At 39.2% G+C, this 16,036-nt stretch overlaps 1 protein-coding gene across 1 annotated transcript in view; it reads left to right on the top strand.

Annotated features, from left to right (window-relative positions):
• CDH13 (cadherin 13) overlaps nt 1-3,833 on the top strand; it is a 475,876-nt gene extending 472,043 nt beyond the window's left edge. The window contains exon 14 of the mRNA XM_075838471.1: nt 1,146-3,833. Within this exon, the coding sequence (XP_075694586.1) occupies nt 1,146-1,153 (8 nt within the window). The 3' untranslated portion in view covers nt 1,154-3,833. The remainder of the gene's footprint in view (nt 1-1,145) is intronic.
• The last annotated feature ends 12,203 nt before the right edge of the window (nt 3,834-16,036 follow it).

The following is a 16,036-nucleotide window of genomic DNA, read 5'->3' as shown; positions in this document are numbered from 1 at the left end:
TATCTGAATTCTAAGGCAAAGTGGCTTGTTAGGGCCACCCCCCATCTGGCACTCCGCAACCAGACCAAATGCCCAAGCCACCCTCAATCTAGCTACACCCTTGCCCTTCTTTCTTCAGGGTATGTTACAGGGAGAGGAGAAAACAGTATGTGCCAACTTTTGATTCCCACAGCAGTTATAGAACTTTCCTTCCCCTACACAGAAGTGGAAAAGACTAAAGATCTCCCAGCCAGAGCAGAATACCTGTCCTACTGACAGGGTTGAACTGTGCCATGGTCTTTATTGAAGAATCTAGCCAAAAATCAGGACAATGAAGAAAAAGCATTTTGGGATGGTCTCTGTACAAATCTCCTAAAATTCTGTATTTGTACTTGGATACTGATTGTATATATGTACATATACTGTTATGGGGGGGGGGGACTACTCTTTACATGACCAGATCAGAGACCTGTTATGAAGTTGTAAACCTTATACCCAGCTTTATGTGGTAGAAATATGAAATCAATTTACAAATATAAACAGTATCAGATCAGATGGTGCCCTTCTTTATGATGTACTATAGAGTGCCCAAATGATGCAATCATACTGTGCCCAACTACCACTGCCTAACCAATAAACTAGGGAATGTAGATGCCTTTCCATAGGTTTGGGCACCGTGTGTCGGATGGAGACCGCAAGTGCTGGAGGTCTACTGGTGCCCCTTTGAGTAGTGACCGGTGATGAGTAGGGTTTTACACCCCTAAGAACATCCATGATCTGAACCAGTGGGGTCCCAACTGGATTTGAACCAGTAAAGATTAAAAATGAACACAAAGAAATAATTTGTTGTCACGGCCAACACTATTTTTTTAATTTTCGCCTCTAGACTTTCATTGTAGCTTTTCGGAAACAGAATGAGTTCCATCATGCATGGCATTGAGGGGTTCACACCTTCTCTCTATTGAAAAGATATTCGTCTTATGACAAGAATGTAACCTCATACCCCTCACGAACGCTTAGCATGAATGCAGTCTGGATTCAATTCACACGCGCCCGACGCTGATAAACGACTCTATTGACATTGTTACATAAGAAATTTTCACTTACATTCGAGGCTTTTCATCTTTAATAACAAGTCATTATTTTATTTTTTTGGTATCACATAGGTCTGTGAGCACCGGGAACTTTCTACACTGGCTATCACATCGCCATGGAAACAAGAAGAGGGGAAAGTAAAAAATGTTTATCTAAAGATTGCAGTATACAGTTCCTTCAAGATCAGGCCTCAACTTCTCCAGACTCTTTAATTTGCAACCTCAATTAGTCTATAAAATGGTGCACCAGTCCTTGACAGCCTCAGATTCTGCATTCTTCGTATTAATGGATCCTTGCTGAAGATACCAGCGCTTACAAGATTTTTTTGTCGGAAAGACAATGAGAACATTGTTTGGACTCTTCCTGCTCAAGGCTGAACACACTGATCATATATACACACATACACACCGTTTGTTTTTACTTTGTTGTACTGATTACCGAACCTAAAACAGTTTGTCTGTCAGATTTGTGTGTACGTGTGCTTAATTTGAATACAGATCCGAGACCACCGCCCCCTAGACCAGACGCGTTTCGAGGCAGCATGTTGTGTGCATTGAACCGAAACACTTTTAGAGAAAAACAGCGAAGGATTCCTTAATGGGTTCATGTTAATAAGATTACCAATCAGTATTTGACAAGAAGGCAGCAATGCAAAGCTGGGATGGCGAAATAACACATTAAGGATACATCCACATTGCAAATAAAATGTAATAAGTTGCCACTTAAACACATTGTAAGCCTGTCAGAAGTAATTAGAGGATATTAACCCCTTCCTTTGCAGAGGACGATTGTATCAATTACTCAGCAAACCAGTTATTAATGACGGAAGGGACTGTTCTTAAAGGTATATGCGCCACATTGTTGCGAAACTTGCATCGAAGCATTTCATGCATCATAGTCATGCGTTTTTTTTTTTCTCTGCAAGGGTATCCATGTCTGCAAAAAAATGCGGCCTGGCTTTGGAAATGTTAACGCTCATTTTGGTGCTTTAGGGTCTATAAAATATTACTTCTTAGTGGTCTGTGCACTTTTGTGAGATAGAAGGTGTAATAAGAATATGCAAAGTTTCTTTGAAAAAAAAATTGTTTAAAAAGCGCTGTTTACTAAATGAATATATATAATATAGACGATAATATATACAGTTTATATAGAATACAGCAAATTGAATATTTTATAAGGAAAAGCTTAAAACGAGTCTGTCATCTGAATCTACTTCAGCTTTTAGTTTACTACATAGGTGCCTCCGGCCTTTCTTCCCCTATCGGAGAACTTATAATTGCAAAGTTTTTTTTTTTCTTCCTGGGACCGTGCCACAAATTGTGCTGGAAAAGGGGTGGAGTTTGTGGTAATTTGCATTAAAATGGGAGTTACTGTAAGTTCTTAGGGCGTTCCCAGCGGAAAAGGCGGGGCTTAAAGCTTCATGGGATAATGGATTCAAATTATATATATATTTGTAGCAATTTATTATTTTATAGCTGACTCGAGACAGACCACTGCCATTCCAGGGGCATGGTGTATACACAGAGCCCTGTATGCCTGCTCTCTTCAGTAGAAGCTGGGGAAAGTACCTGGTGATGGCTTCTCTTTATTGTTCTTTTTATTATCTTTATGTTATTTTAATCAGAAACAGTCTCTGCAAGAAACAAATTAAAGCTTAACTCCAAAAAGGGTCGTAGCTAGGCTTTCCTTCACCTGTGGTAAAAGCTTCAGTACATTAGCCTAGCTCTGTATTGCATACTATAGCCAAGGCAAACTGGTTTGATGCCCCCCCCGCCCCCCTTGGCATCAAGCAAGCGGGATACAAGCACCACCCCCTTATCTACACCCCTGGGTAGGACAACTGTTGCTCTTCATGCCATACTCCAGGAAGCTGAGCTATGAGGAGCTATTTGGTGGGTTTATTGTCCCTGCCTTCACGTGTGAATGTTGTTTTCTTTCCTTGATAAATAAAACAATTACACAATGTCAAGAAGTTACAATTAGATTTATTTGACCCTCACGAGCCACTGTTTTTGTATTTCGGTCCAAGAAAAAAAAGATCGCTAAACAAGTTCTACAATATGAGGACCCCCAAAAACAGCTTCCCATATCCCAGTTTCCTGGAAATCTTTGTTGCATGGGGGTAGGATATTAAGGTCAACAATAGAATTTTTATATTTTTGTTGGAGTTAGGCTTTAGGATGGGAGGTTCCATAACGGAGGATTTAGCTGTACGTTAAGGATGGGCATAAACTGATGTTTGGTAAAAAAAATAAAAATGACTGTCTCTTGACTTCCCATGCACTAGAGGCATGGAGGGGTTTGAGCCTTCCTTTTTTGTATGTCAAATGGAAGGTTTGGGCCATCGCACAAAATGTCTGATAATAAGTGCCAGCCATTACCAGAAGCATTTCATATTTCTCCATTATGAGGCTTAATAAAAAACTGCAAATAAATTGGGAGTTTACGGTTTCCGTATAGTTTCTACATTGCAGCAGCTAGTGGCTGTTATCTCCATGACACATTTTTATCCACTCCGGTAGATTAATTGTCAATTTTCATCTTTTCTATTGTTACTTTCTTTTCTCTATACAGGCGTCGGTTGGCGCCAGTTGGCAGGTGGTATAGTCACATGAAACTTAGGTCTGCACACAGTAGGAAAGGGTCTAAAAAATTGCTGATGGTAACGATGCATCATGGGGCAAAATATGTTTTTAAATCCATTCTACAATGCCCTATCTTTACTTCTTCTGCCAATGTTGGAGGACATACTGGAGCTTGAGTTCCTGGCGTCATTTGGCTACATGCACTACCAGACTCTAAAAATCTTGATGTCCAGAGTGTCCTTCTTGGCAGCTGGTTCTCTAATGGCCCTGAATAAAGTATAGTTGAAGTCAATGAAGCACAATTTTTTCATGCTATATCATTTTGTCTGTCAAAAAGTACAACTCAAAAAGTTGAGTGCAATCCTTCTCGATCGGCACCTACATACATTTGACCTTCTAATATGCCCTCTATTGTGTTTTTGATGTCATATATCGTCAATGGTATTATACAGGGTGGTCTTCCATCTAAAAATATCTAATGTTTGACGTTTTTCTTTCAGCTCTTTATTACCCGCTGTGGTGTGAGGTCTGTCTTTGCCTTAGGTTTCATTTCCAAATCAATCCACCATGTTAGAAATTTCCAGCTATGCAAATGATACAATTTCATTTCTTCACAAACTGCAGAGTGTTTAGATCATTCTTGTCACCACAGAAGTGCTCGGAACGTTCTTTTATTAACTTACATTTTTTTTATTATTTTTTTTGTCTTCCGAAATTGTGCTTAGTTGTGAAAAGAAAAGCACTTGAGTCCTAAGTGTATAACTCTAGAAATATATACACAGATGAAAAAAGAAAAAAATGATTTTTTTTTATCAGTCTTTAGGAAGTGAAATTTAATTTTTTAAGTGTCAGATAAAAAAAATAGAGGTGAATTTTTTTTATCATTTCATGATCTGTAAAAGAAACCATTAAAGCTCCAATTTTTTTATAAAATATTCTACTTGCGATGGACAGTGTGATTGCTTTAAAAATGACTAGTAACTAGTAACAACCAATCGCCTGCCAGCTTTTATTCATCTAGAATAGTGAGATTAATTCAAGCTGATCCCTGATTGGTTATTATAGGATCCCACCAAATGTTCTATGTTGTTTTATTAAGGAGATTCATAGAGTCCTGTGGGGCAAGTAAAAACAGTGGTGTCCATGACCACCAAGAAAATGGAAGAACTAATTTTTGCAACATTAGAAAAACCATTGGTTTCAATGGAAAATTCCTTCAAATTCCTGTGATACTTTTTATCAATATTCTCCAGTATTGTCTTTTAACTTATTTCGACCTAATCTGCACCTTTCAAAGAAATTTTTTTGGGAAACTTTAGGTAAAATCGTATTATGCAGCCTTTAATAAGCAATGTGCAACTTTAATAAGCATTTCTACTGTGTTTTTTTTTTTTTGTATGGTTATATCGTTTTTTTCTTCTAGCAAAATACATAGAGCCTGATGTATCAAAATTGACTAGCCCTTGTGGTCAAAAGCAACCAATCAGAGTTCAGCTTTCATATTTTGAATGGCACTAAAAAATTGAAGTGTGGACTCTGGCTGTTATTGGCAATAAAACCCAGTTTTCTCTTAGCCCAGTTCACACTGAGTTTTATTGATGCTAACTTTGACGCGCAAACCACATCAGCGGCAAAAAACGGACAAAACTGCCTCCCATTGATTCCAATGGGAGGCAGAGGTTTTCTTTTCTATAGCGGTTTTTAGCCGATCGCGGTAAAAAAAAAAGCGGCATGTTCTTTCTGAAATCAATGGGAGGCAGAGAAAGCTTTTTTTCCTATTGCAAAAAAAACTTAGTGTGAACAGGGCCTTAGACAGTTTTGATGCAAGTGGGTAAATTAGCCCAAAATAGTTTTTCTGTAGTGGCCTAAATAGAAATACTTATATTTAACGGAGGCATACAATTATATATATATTTAAAAAAAACATGTATTTTGGTGTCTTAAAACAAACTGTACAGTAGCCAAGTCTTATTTGAAATGTTCCAAAATTTAGATTAAAAAAATTAAATATTAAGCAAATAAATTATAGATTTTTTTATATTATTATAATATTAATGATATTAGCAAGATCCTCTGGATACACGGTAAAACATTGTTTATCTAGACCATTGGGCTGGGTAGGTTAAGTGGCAGGCAAAACCTAAAATAAGTTTTTTATGTCCTTAAATTTGTGATCTTGAAATATAATTGTATCGAGTTATTAAATATTAGGCCATAGAACTAAAAATACTAATTTAAGGAGGAAAGAAGATAAAGTTTTGAGAGTCACATTGATCATTTGATCCCAAAGTCCTCTAAAATGCTAATATATATATATATATATATATATATATATATATATATATTCGGTTCTTTTTTTTCTTCTTTTGGCCGTAAACAACCAAATTCTACAGCCATATCTGATGGAAAATAACAAAGTCCAGTGATTGGTATTGGGATTATCCAACATGTAAGAACATGATCCTTCCCTTTTCTCAGAGAAAAATGAAGGGTAATCCAGTTGCCTCTGCTATTACACATCTCATAGAATTCTGTAATTAATATATTTAGAAAGTGCAAGGATCCTAAATAATATTAGTTCCATGATATTAGCTAATGATAGGGAACCAGAACACATTGAGCTTAAAGTGATATATCATATGCCATGCACCATGAAAAAACTAAAGAAATAAAAAAGACCCTTTACCTAAGAGGTCTTGAAAACGACAAAAGCATCTGGTATGCTTAATATGGCATTAAGACACAGAGAGGAAAGGTCACACAGCCTGGCACAGTGCCCGTGGAAACAATATTCTAGGTTGCTTCCTAAGGCTTAAAATAAAGTGATAAGAAGTTGCTGTAATAAATGGTTAACCACCCAGAAGAAGAAATGTCTGTAAGGATATCCTGGAAAATTCTGGTTATAATGTCTTCATCCAGCATGTAAGGTCTTCAAAACACAGTCCAATCTGGTATATTACATGAGAAGCTAAATAGGAAATGCTCTTCCAACAGTCGAAATAACTCAACGCTTTCCATTACGTTGCAAAATCTTTCTGCAATGAGCCAATCCATCTATTTTAAAAGAATAATATTGGCTCAGGACATGTCAATGATTGATTCTGACTAGGGTCTGATGATCGGCATGATTCATCTGAGGACTTGATGACCATTGGGATGGTGACCATTGAGTTAAATTCACACCATCCCAATTATTGCCAACCTAATGGTCCCCAACCCAGTAGTCTTGATGACCATTGGGTTGGTAAGAACTTAACTAATTACTGTTAACACAAAGAATATAATAAACCACATGTCTCCTCCATTTCCTAAAATCTGATATAGCTAAGCTTCATGTAGATCCTCCCAAATAACATCCGAATCCACTCAATCTCATTTACATGAGACCATGCATCTTTCTTAGCAACCGCTAGCCCTTTTTATATCCAAGGAACAAGACCATTCAATGGGTGATTGGGAGAGGCGGTACATGAACCACATCTGTGTAAGAATTCCTAGCTAAAAGTTACAGCTTTCCTTAAGGTTTATTGACCCACTTGTGTGCTCCAATGGAGGTCATTATAAGTGTTGAACATATGCCTGTCCTTGTTTTATGTAGAGTAGAGGAAAGAAATACAAATTACTTTTTTGGGGTTTATTTTGTAGATATGTAATGCATAGTATTGGAGCCATAACTGTAAACGGAGGACATTGGCAAAGGGACAGTTGTTCCTGGATGTATTTCGGAGAAACTGGAAACACCATTTTTAGATCTTACAGAATTACGTTCATTTAACAGTATAGAATTTTATTCCTTTTTTTTTCAAAAACAAAAAACTGGTAAATAGTCCTCCAGTGCTACGGGTTCCAGGCACTATGCATCTGCTTTAAAGAATTACACTTTGGTCTACAGTGTGTAAATGTTCTAATGACAATAACAATTATGCATGTGGGAATTTTAGGAATTGTTCGGATGTTTTTGGGAAAGTTGTGATTGGTTATTTTTTCAACATTTCCTAGAAGAACTTGAAACGTATTAAGTTCTAAGTCATGGAAAATTTATGTTTGTGAATGCTAGTAGTAGCTGTCTGATCCAACCATCCAACATTATCAATCTTCATGTTTCAGGGGGGTCATCTAGATTCTTGGATGTTGAAATAAGCTCAAAGTACAGGAATGTTGTTGAGGTTTGAAATTTGGTGACAACTTGTTCACCGAGAGTCTATGAGAACCAATAGTATTCACCCAAGTTATTTCTTGAGAACATTCACAGGTAAGACCATGAAACCTCTCTAAAAGTTCACCTCTTTAGGAAGACCACTCCTGATGTAGACCACATTTTTTTGGTGATCGATTTTCTCAAAGAGGTTTCGATATTTTTGAATGCAGTTATATGCTTAGTTGTGACATGAAAAACATCTGGTTCTACTGTAAGGTTGCTGCTTCATTATCATGCAAGTAATAACTGAGACATCTCTTCCTCACCTTATCAGCTAAAGGACATCATCATTTTATTCTTAACCTAAAAATAGTGCAATTATTATTTCCATCTGCCTGAAAAAAGTAGATCCTATGAGAAATTGAGGCATCTAATTCTTGACATATGGTATTGTTGACCATTAATTGATCTTCTCACACTAATGTGGATGCACCCTTTCAGTGAATTGAATAAGTATTGAATACATTCAGTAGTCACTAAGATACAGCTGAGGCATTAGGTGGTTTATTTAAAGGGGAAATCCTACAAAATTATCTTCTGACATGTCGTGGATATACGTTAGTGAAGTTCAGACTGTCACCAGTTTCAATAACGAAAGGCTGCGAAGTTCTAAAAAGTGCCAAGACCAAATCAGCAAGGCTATGGTCTTCAGAAATTTTCGATACAACATTTGAATCAAATCTTCATTCACTTAGATGGCCATTTCTTAAGAAGGTCAATGTATCAGAGATTTCTGATGATGGAAACTTTTCGTGCTACCAAAAGGGTTTGGTTGCTCAATAGTTGTAAAAATCCATGGAGGTCCAAGCTAATAGACTTGACCTATGTGATCCTCTATCCTATGTCTATGACCTGTTAGAAGAGCATTTTTGGGTGGATTCACTCTTTAAAGGATCCCTCATAGTACTAATAATCCATGGGTTACATTCTCTTATAGGATAAACCCAAAATACGGCTGCCTCTATGGTAAAAAGGCAAACTGAAGAGATCTGTAAATTCTGAGAAACTTTTTTACGTTTTCTTTTTCAATTGTTGTTTTCTGATATTGTTTACAATAAAACAGTCAATATATTTTCCAAGCACATGTGGTTTTGACATCGGTTCCAGGCCCTAGTTGCTGAACTGCTTGCTGTTCCTGAGGTGTAAATAAGCATTTTTTTGATTTATGATGTGGTTGCAAAGAAACTTGTAATTTATTTGTGAAATGCTAAAAATAAAGGAAATCTGGACTTTTGCCTACTTGGTTTTAGCAGATGTTTTTTCTTTTTCTCTACTGCTTTAATTTAAAATAACAGGTTGCAGGCAAAGCTAAGTCACAAGACGCTGCCGGCATTTTGGATTACTACATGTCAGTTCTCGCAATCAAAACATCACAGTGTTTTTATAGTTTCAACAAAAGTATCAAGTGCCATCGATGTGGTTTGTTTAAGTGACTGTCCGGTAGCCAGCTTAAAAATTATATTAAGTTAGTTCCTACTTGTGATTATTAACTGCTATTTTCTTCCTCAGCTTTTGCTGCTTTGCTGCTTTTTTAGCTCTGCTCCATTAGGGCAGAACTGTGATCTGTGACTTTAGTTTAGCTGCAGGGCCAACAGGAAGTCAGAAGTAGTCTGAGACACACCTCCTGTCTCATCATTGGTTCAGGCTGCTGCTGGGCTCCTCCCACTGCAGCTCTGCCTCTTCAGATTGGCTGCTGTGTATGATTACAAGTCCAGTACAGGTTCACCAGGAAGTCAGTGCATGGAGAGCTGATTTCTTTTACAGCAGCGGTAGACAGATTATCAAGTAGAGACTATGAAACCACCAGTGAGGCAAAGATGATTACCAGAAAACTACCACACATACACTGTGCCAAATAAATCTTTATAGGGGGGAAACTTGGAGAGTCACTTTAAAAGCGTTACCATAGATTTTAAAATTAAATGCCTATCATTAGGCTATCATACTAGTACCGCTGCCGCTTCAAACAGCTGACCGTCGGGGGTGCCAAGAGTTGGACCCCATCCATTTAATATTGATGGCCGAAGTATAGGCCATGATAACCCCTTTAATTAAAATAGTTGCATAATCAGATAGTGATATGTCGGGTCTCATATCCATGTGTATAGACCCCGTATGACGACACACACATCCCTACAGATCCATATTATAGACCCATAGCAAATCCATGTGCCCCTTGCTGGTGACTTCCATGGTGGATTCCATGTAAAAATTGAAGAACAGGTCCATAGCAGACTATTGGTGCCCCATTCAGGATCCATGTAATACAGATCACAAATTTGACCATGTGCATGATGAGGCCCTCGTTGGTCGATTATTCCTGGTAATAGCATGTATCATTCATATGCCTACATTTATTGTCTATTTAGCTAGGGCATATGGTGGCCCGGCAATAAGCCAGTGACAAACAAGCCAGTCTATCAGGGTTTCGTCCTTTGCAGCTTCATCGTCCTTACCTGTAATCCAGTATACATAAGATGTACTTTTTTTTTATTCTTTGAAGGGGTCGTCGTTTTAGATGATAAATGTCTGATCACTGGAGGCCCCACCGCTAGGATCCCTACGATCACTAGAATGAGAGATGGTCTTTGTGGTTGTCCTTGTTAATAGGTGAAGGTCCTGAATGGGGGACCCCTCTAAAAATTCTAGTAGGGTATTTGAAAATGGGTTCAAAATAAGATGGAAAGGAGGTGCGTTTCCAGACTTTTGAGCTGAGATAGTCTTTTACTAGGCGTTTACTGGACCGATCAGCCCATGTGCAGAATACTATATGACCTAAAGATGAAAAGTCTCAGCGAGAAGAATCCGTTTACTATTGTTTATGGCAAACTCCAGCTATTTAACACATTGCAGCCTCATTATAATGAACTGCTTAGCAATTCAGCACTTTATGACCCTGACAGAACGGAGATAAATCCTTCCTGCGATTTCCCTGACTGTGGATACAGTGCTCCAGGTTCTGCTCACTCCGCTCAATGCTTTGGTTTAATTGGTATGGCTTTCACGCATTATTCCCTGGAAAAAGGGGGTCAATTATCGTAAATCCTCAAGTTATCACACAGCCCGAGTCATATTTTCTATTAATGTGGCCGAATTAAATCCGTTTAGTGACTTAATTACTGCTGGTGGAGGATTTTCATTATTCACCGGCATAAATACTCTAAATAAGGTTTATTATCCACAGATAAAGTCATTTTTTTCCAATCGGCTCAGTCATTTGTACTTCATTGCAAAACATGTACATCATCTAGTTTTATAGAGGTAAATACTGTGCTAGAGAAAGGCAACACATCTATAATAAATGTCGGTAGAGTCAATTAATTGGGCTAATTCATAGACATTGTATTTATTTTCTCATTGCCTAGAAGTCTATAGCCTAATGCACACAGTCATATTACAGATTAGTAAAATGGCGCCCGTAGAGTACCTTCACGGAGCATGGGTCTAACTCTCCATCCTATGACACTGGCCCTTTTGATGCTGGGTCAGTCAATGACCAACATCTTCCATTAGTCCCAAAAAAGTGCCCTCGTCTTTATGCCCAAAGCTGTATATAAACATTGTGGATATTGGTCCGCAGGTAGCTAGCAAGCCCTTACATTGTGGAAAGGTCTGTCCAATGCATTACAAGGTCTTGTGACCACATCCTCCGATGGATCTATGTAAGAGAGGGGCATAGTAGGGGCACTTAGGTTACTAGGGCTTTACAGTCCCATAAATTGCATGTCTCCTCGTAGACCACTAGCCGCTGCCCTAGTGGCATCAGTGAGTAGTGCATAAGCAAGATGGAATCTTGTTGTTTGGATTATTCTGCCCAAAATATTCTAGACGATTTGCAGCCAGCAGCAATGGCATAGGACCAACACATCATGGCTACATTGCACTGCACTCCAGGGTGGGTGCAACACAAAATAAGGTTACTATTCAGAGGTAATGCCGTGTTGGGCCAGTCATGTATTCCAAATGACCATTTTTATTATATTTAAGTTTAAGGAGTTAACCGTTTGTATTTGCTCTTTAAAATTGCTTTCTATTAAAATCCATGACCACAGGTGCACTTGTCAGGCAAGGTGAGTACAACACAAAATAAGGTTAAAGTCACTATCCAGATGCCGTGTTGTGCCAGTCATGTATTCCAAATGACAATTTTTTAAATATTTAAATCAATAAGTTTGCTCCTTAACATTGCTTCTGTTAAGTCCCATGACCACGGGTGCACTTGTCAAGCTCCCATATCTGAGTTTGCAAAAAATATTGTCATGAGAAGTGCACAGGAATTGCGCTAATTATTTGAAATGGGGCATCAAAGGCAGCATTGTTACAGCGGCTAGGTACATGGCAATTTGATAATACAGAATCTAATTCTTTTGTAGGATTTTAGTCCATATGGATCTTTTATAAGGTAGATATGAGAACAGGGACTGTAAGAGATGAATGTGCTTTTCCATTCCCTATATCTTATATGTTATTCCTTAGGCTAAGGGGACTGCACTAGTATCTCTCTGCATATACAGCCTCTATGGGGATTATTGACTTAAGATGTTGGTCTTATTCTAACATATTTTGACATATACAATAACCTTTAAAATAATGCACAGTAAGTGAAATCTATTCCAGACAAACACAATGGGTTTATATAAATAAAAAGAAATGAGTACGTTTATAAATAAAGTTCATAATACTCATGTTAAAGAAAAAATCCTGGAAGAAATTATACACTGTTATGCCTGGAGTTGGATCTGAGGGGGTGGAGCATGATAAAAGTATTCAAAGAACACTAAAGAAAAAATCGGTGTCATGCCCCGCCCCCTCCATCCCGGTGCTGTTACTCATTTCCTGCTGTGTCTGCTATAGGTAACTGCCTAAAAAATGTTCTATCAAAAGTGCAAAAAATGTTTTACATAAATATTAACTTTGTAAATACATTACTGATCCAGAGTTACAGCTTGCATTATAATCCAGACCTGCAATCCCAATTCTACTGGTGGAGTCACTGTGTACATACATTACATTACTTATCCTGTACTGATACTGAGTTACATCCTGTATTAAACTCCAGAGCTGCACTCACTATTCTGCTGGTGGAGTCACTGTGTACATACATTACATTACTTTTCCTGTACTGATCCCGAGTTACATCCTGTATTCTACTCCAGAGCTGCACTCACTATTGTGCTGGTGGAGTCACTGTGTACATACATTACATTACTGATCCTGAGTTACATCCTGTATTATACTCTAGAGCTGCACTCACTATTCTGCTGGTGGAGTCACTGTGCACTGTACATACATTACATTACTAATCCTGTACTGATCCTGAGTTATATTCTGTATTATACTCCAGAGCTGCACTCACTATTCTGCTGGGGGAGTCACTGTGTACATACATTACATTACTTTTCCTGTACTGATCCTGAGTTACATAATGTATTATACTCCAGAGCTGCACTCACTATTCTGCTGGTGGAGGCACTGTGTACATACATTACTTATCCTGTACTGATCCTGAGTTACATCCTGTATTATAATCCAGAGCTGTACTCACTATTCTACTGGTGGAGTCACTGTGGAAATACATTACTTATCCTGTACTGATCCTGAGTTACATCCTGTATTATACTCCAGAGCTGCACTCACTATTCTGCTGGTGTTGTCACTGTGTACATACATTACATTACTTATCCTGTACTGATCCTGAGTTACATCCTGTATTATACTTCAGAGTTGCACTCACTATTCAGCTGGTGGAGTTACTATGTACATACATTACACTACATTACTTATCCTGTAATGATCCTGAGCTAGATCCTGTATTATACTCCAGAGCTGCACTCACTATTCTGCTGGTGGAGTCACTGTGTACATACATTACTTATCCTGTACTGATCCTGAGTTATATCCTGTATCTCTTTATTTTATATAAATTTACAAAACATAAACTGAAAAACAAATACATAACTAATTCCATATAACCAAAAAGTCACAACCCAATTCTTATAAACAAATTTTCTTATATACATCTCTGTATATGAGAAGAGAAAACTATACCAGACCCGGCCACATACACCCCACTCTTATATGCTTACATCTACACTTCATCCGAAACTAAACAATAACTAGAATATATACAAACATCATATAAACGTAATCAAAAGTACCAACAAAAAATCCCCCGACCCGCGTCAACCAAGGGCCTAAAGAAACAACATAACATAATAATGATAATAATGATAAAACAACAATAAAATAATAATAATAATAACCCAAAAAATCCAAAATATAATAATACTAATCCCAATTTTTTTTATTTTTTTTTCTAATTTTTTATTTTTATAATATTTTTTTATTTTATTTTTTTTTTATTTTTTTAAACACACTATACACATCCTGACTTTCCCTAACCTTACCCTTCTTACCTAAACTCCACCACCCCAGCCAGCATCTCGCCTCATGTCCTCTCACGTCCGCATAGTCCAGATGCTGGCCCCAACCACCACACCCAACACCCCAGCCCAGCCCCCCGCCCCATGTCCTCCCATGTCCGCATAGTCCGGGGCTGGGTCAGGCAATCCCCCCCCCCCCCGACCCCCTCCCAACCTATCTATTAACCCCCTTAAGTCTATCCCTATTCTAACAACATTTCTACAATATAATACAATACACGTCACCAACTTGTCCAAATACCAAACCATATACAAAATACACCGTACCCGAAAGCACCAAGTTCGGTCGCTTGTAAACCTTTTTCCTGCCATTTCAATCCTAAACAAAACAAAAATCTTCCAGTGCTTACCTAGCCCATCACCAGATAGAGAGAAGGGAAAGCCCCCCCCAGCACCCCCCCCAGAGGCCAAGGTACCACGTCCACCGCTGCACCCTCCCTATCGCTTGCCCTATCTCCTTACCCTATTACTAGCCCTTTCTTGACCCTATTGAAAGCTGACCCTATGCTGAACCTCACCTTTCCCTTATTCCGAGCCCTATCGCTATATTTTTTATTTTATTTTTTTGGTGCCTCAGCGGAACGCAGACCCCCACCTCCAGTTGAGCACCGGTGACGACCCCCCCCCTCCCTCATGAAGGCAGACACATTAAGGCACCCTAAAGGAAAAGCCCCTCCAAAGACGAGAGGCTTTGGATGCTCCCAATCTGCCAACCTCCAAAGAATGCACCTTCACCAGGTCACCCATGATATTGCTAACAACCTCATCCACTAGGAGGATTTTCTTCTGGGTAGAAACTAGACATCGTGCATTCCACATAAAGTGCCTGACCACTATACTGACTAGAAACAAGGTGCAATGGTCCCTACCACCGAGGTCTCCGAACACTCCATAGGCCCACCCAGCATAGGAGAGGCTGGTTAGGCCTGGCCAACCAATGGAGGCTCCCACCCTTTTGTATACCTCTGTATTGAAAGGGCAATGAAGCAGGAAATGCTCCATGCTTTCCAGCACTCCGCCGCACTCCTCCCGGGGGCAATCCCGATCATCGGAGCTTCTGCACTTTAGATTGTCCCTCACATACAGTCTCCCATGGAAGCAACGCCAAGCCAGATCCCAAAACTTCTGGGGAATACTCGCTGAATTTAAAAGTTTTAATCCCACCCCGAGGTCACTACTTGGGCAGTCTTTGAGCGCCAGGGGCTTCTGGAAGTGGGTCATCAGGACCCTCTTGTCAAGAAATTTTCTCGACATGGTCCTGATCTCCCACACCTCCAGACCCCACCGGCGAACAATCTTCAGCGCCAGGGTGGCATAAGCCGGGAGATGTCCGTGAGGTGTACGCAGGTCTTTCACTTGCCCTCCTCTCTCCCATTCCTGGAAGAAAGGCCGAAACCACCCCCTGCAGGAGGATATCCACCAAGGAGCCCTCTCTTGCCAGAGGTTTGCCAGGTTGATCTTAACAAAGGTGTTCACTAGGAACACCACCGGGTTAACCATACCTAACCCGCCTAGTGTCCTTGGTAGGTAAGTAACCTCCCTCTTGATTAGGTTGAGCCTGTTCCCCCATAACAGCTGGAAGAACAGGCTATAGACCCGAGTCCAGAGAGGTTCTGGCAAGATGCACACACTGCCCAGGTAAAGCAACATGGGCACCAGGTAGGCCTTGGCCAAGTGAACCCTTTCCCTCAGGGTTAAGGACCAACCCTTCCATTGGTCGACCTTCTGGGCAACTA

The sequence above is a fragment of the Rhinoderma darwinii genome, chromosome 9 (genome assembly GCF_050947455.1).
Source record: "Rhinoderma darwinii isolate aRhiDar2 chromosome 9, aRhiDar2.hap1, whole genome shotgun sequence".
Classification (NCBI taxonomy): domain Eukaryota; kingdom Metazoa; phylum Chordata; class Amphibia; order Anura; family Rhinodermatidae; genus Rhinoderma; species Rhinoderma darwinii.
The sequence above is the reverse complement of the archived record's forward strand: the minus strand, read 5'-3'. Positions and strand labels throughout refer to the sequence as shown.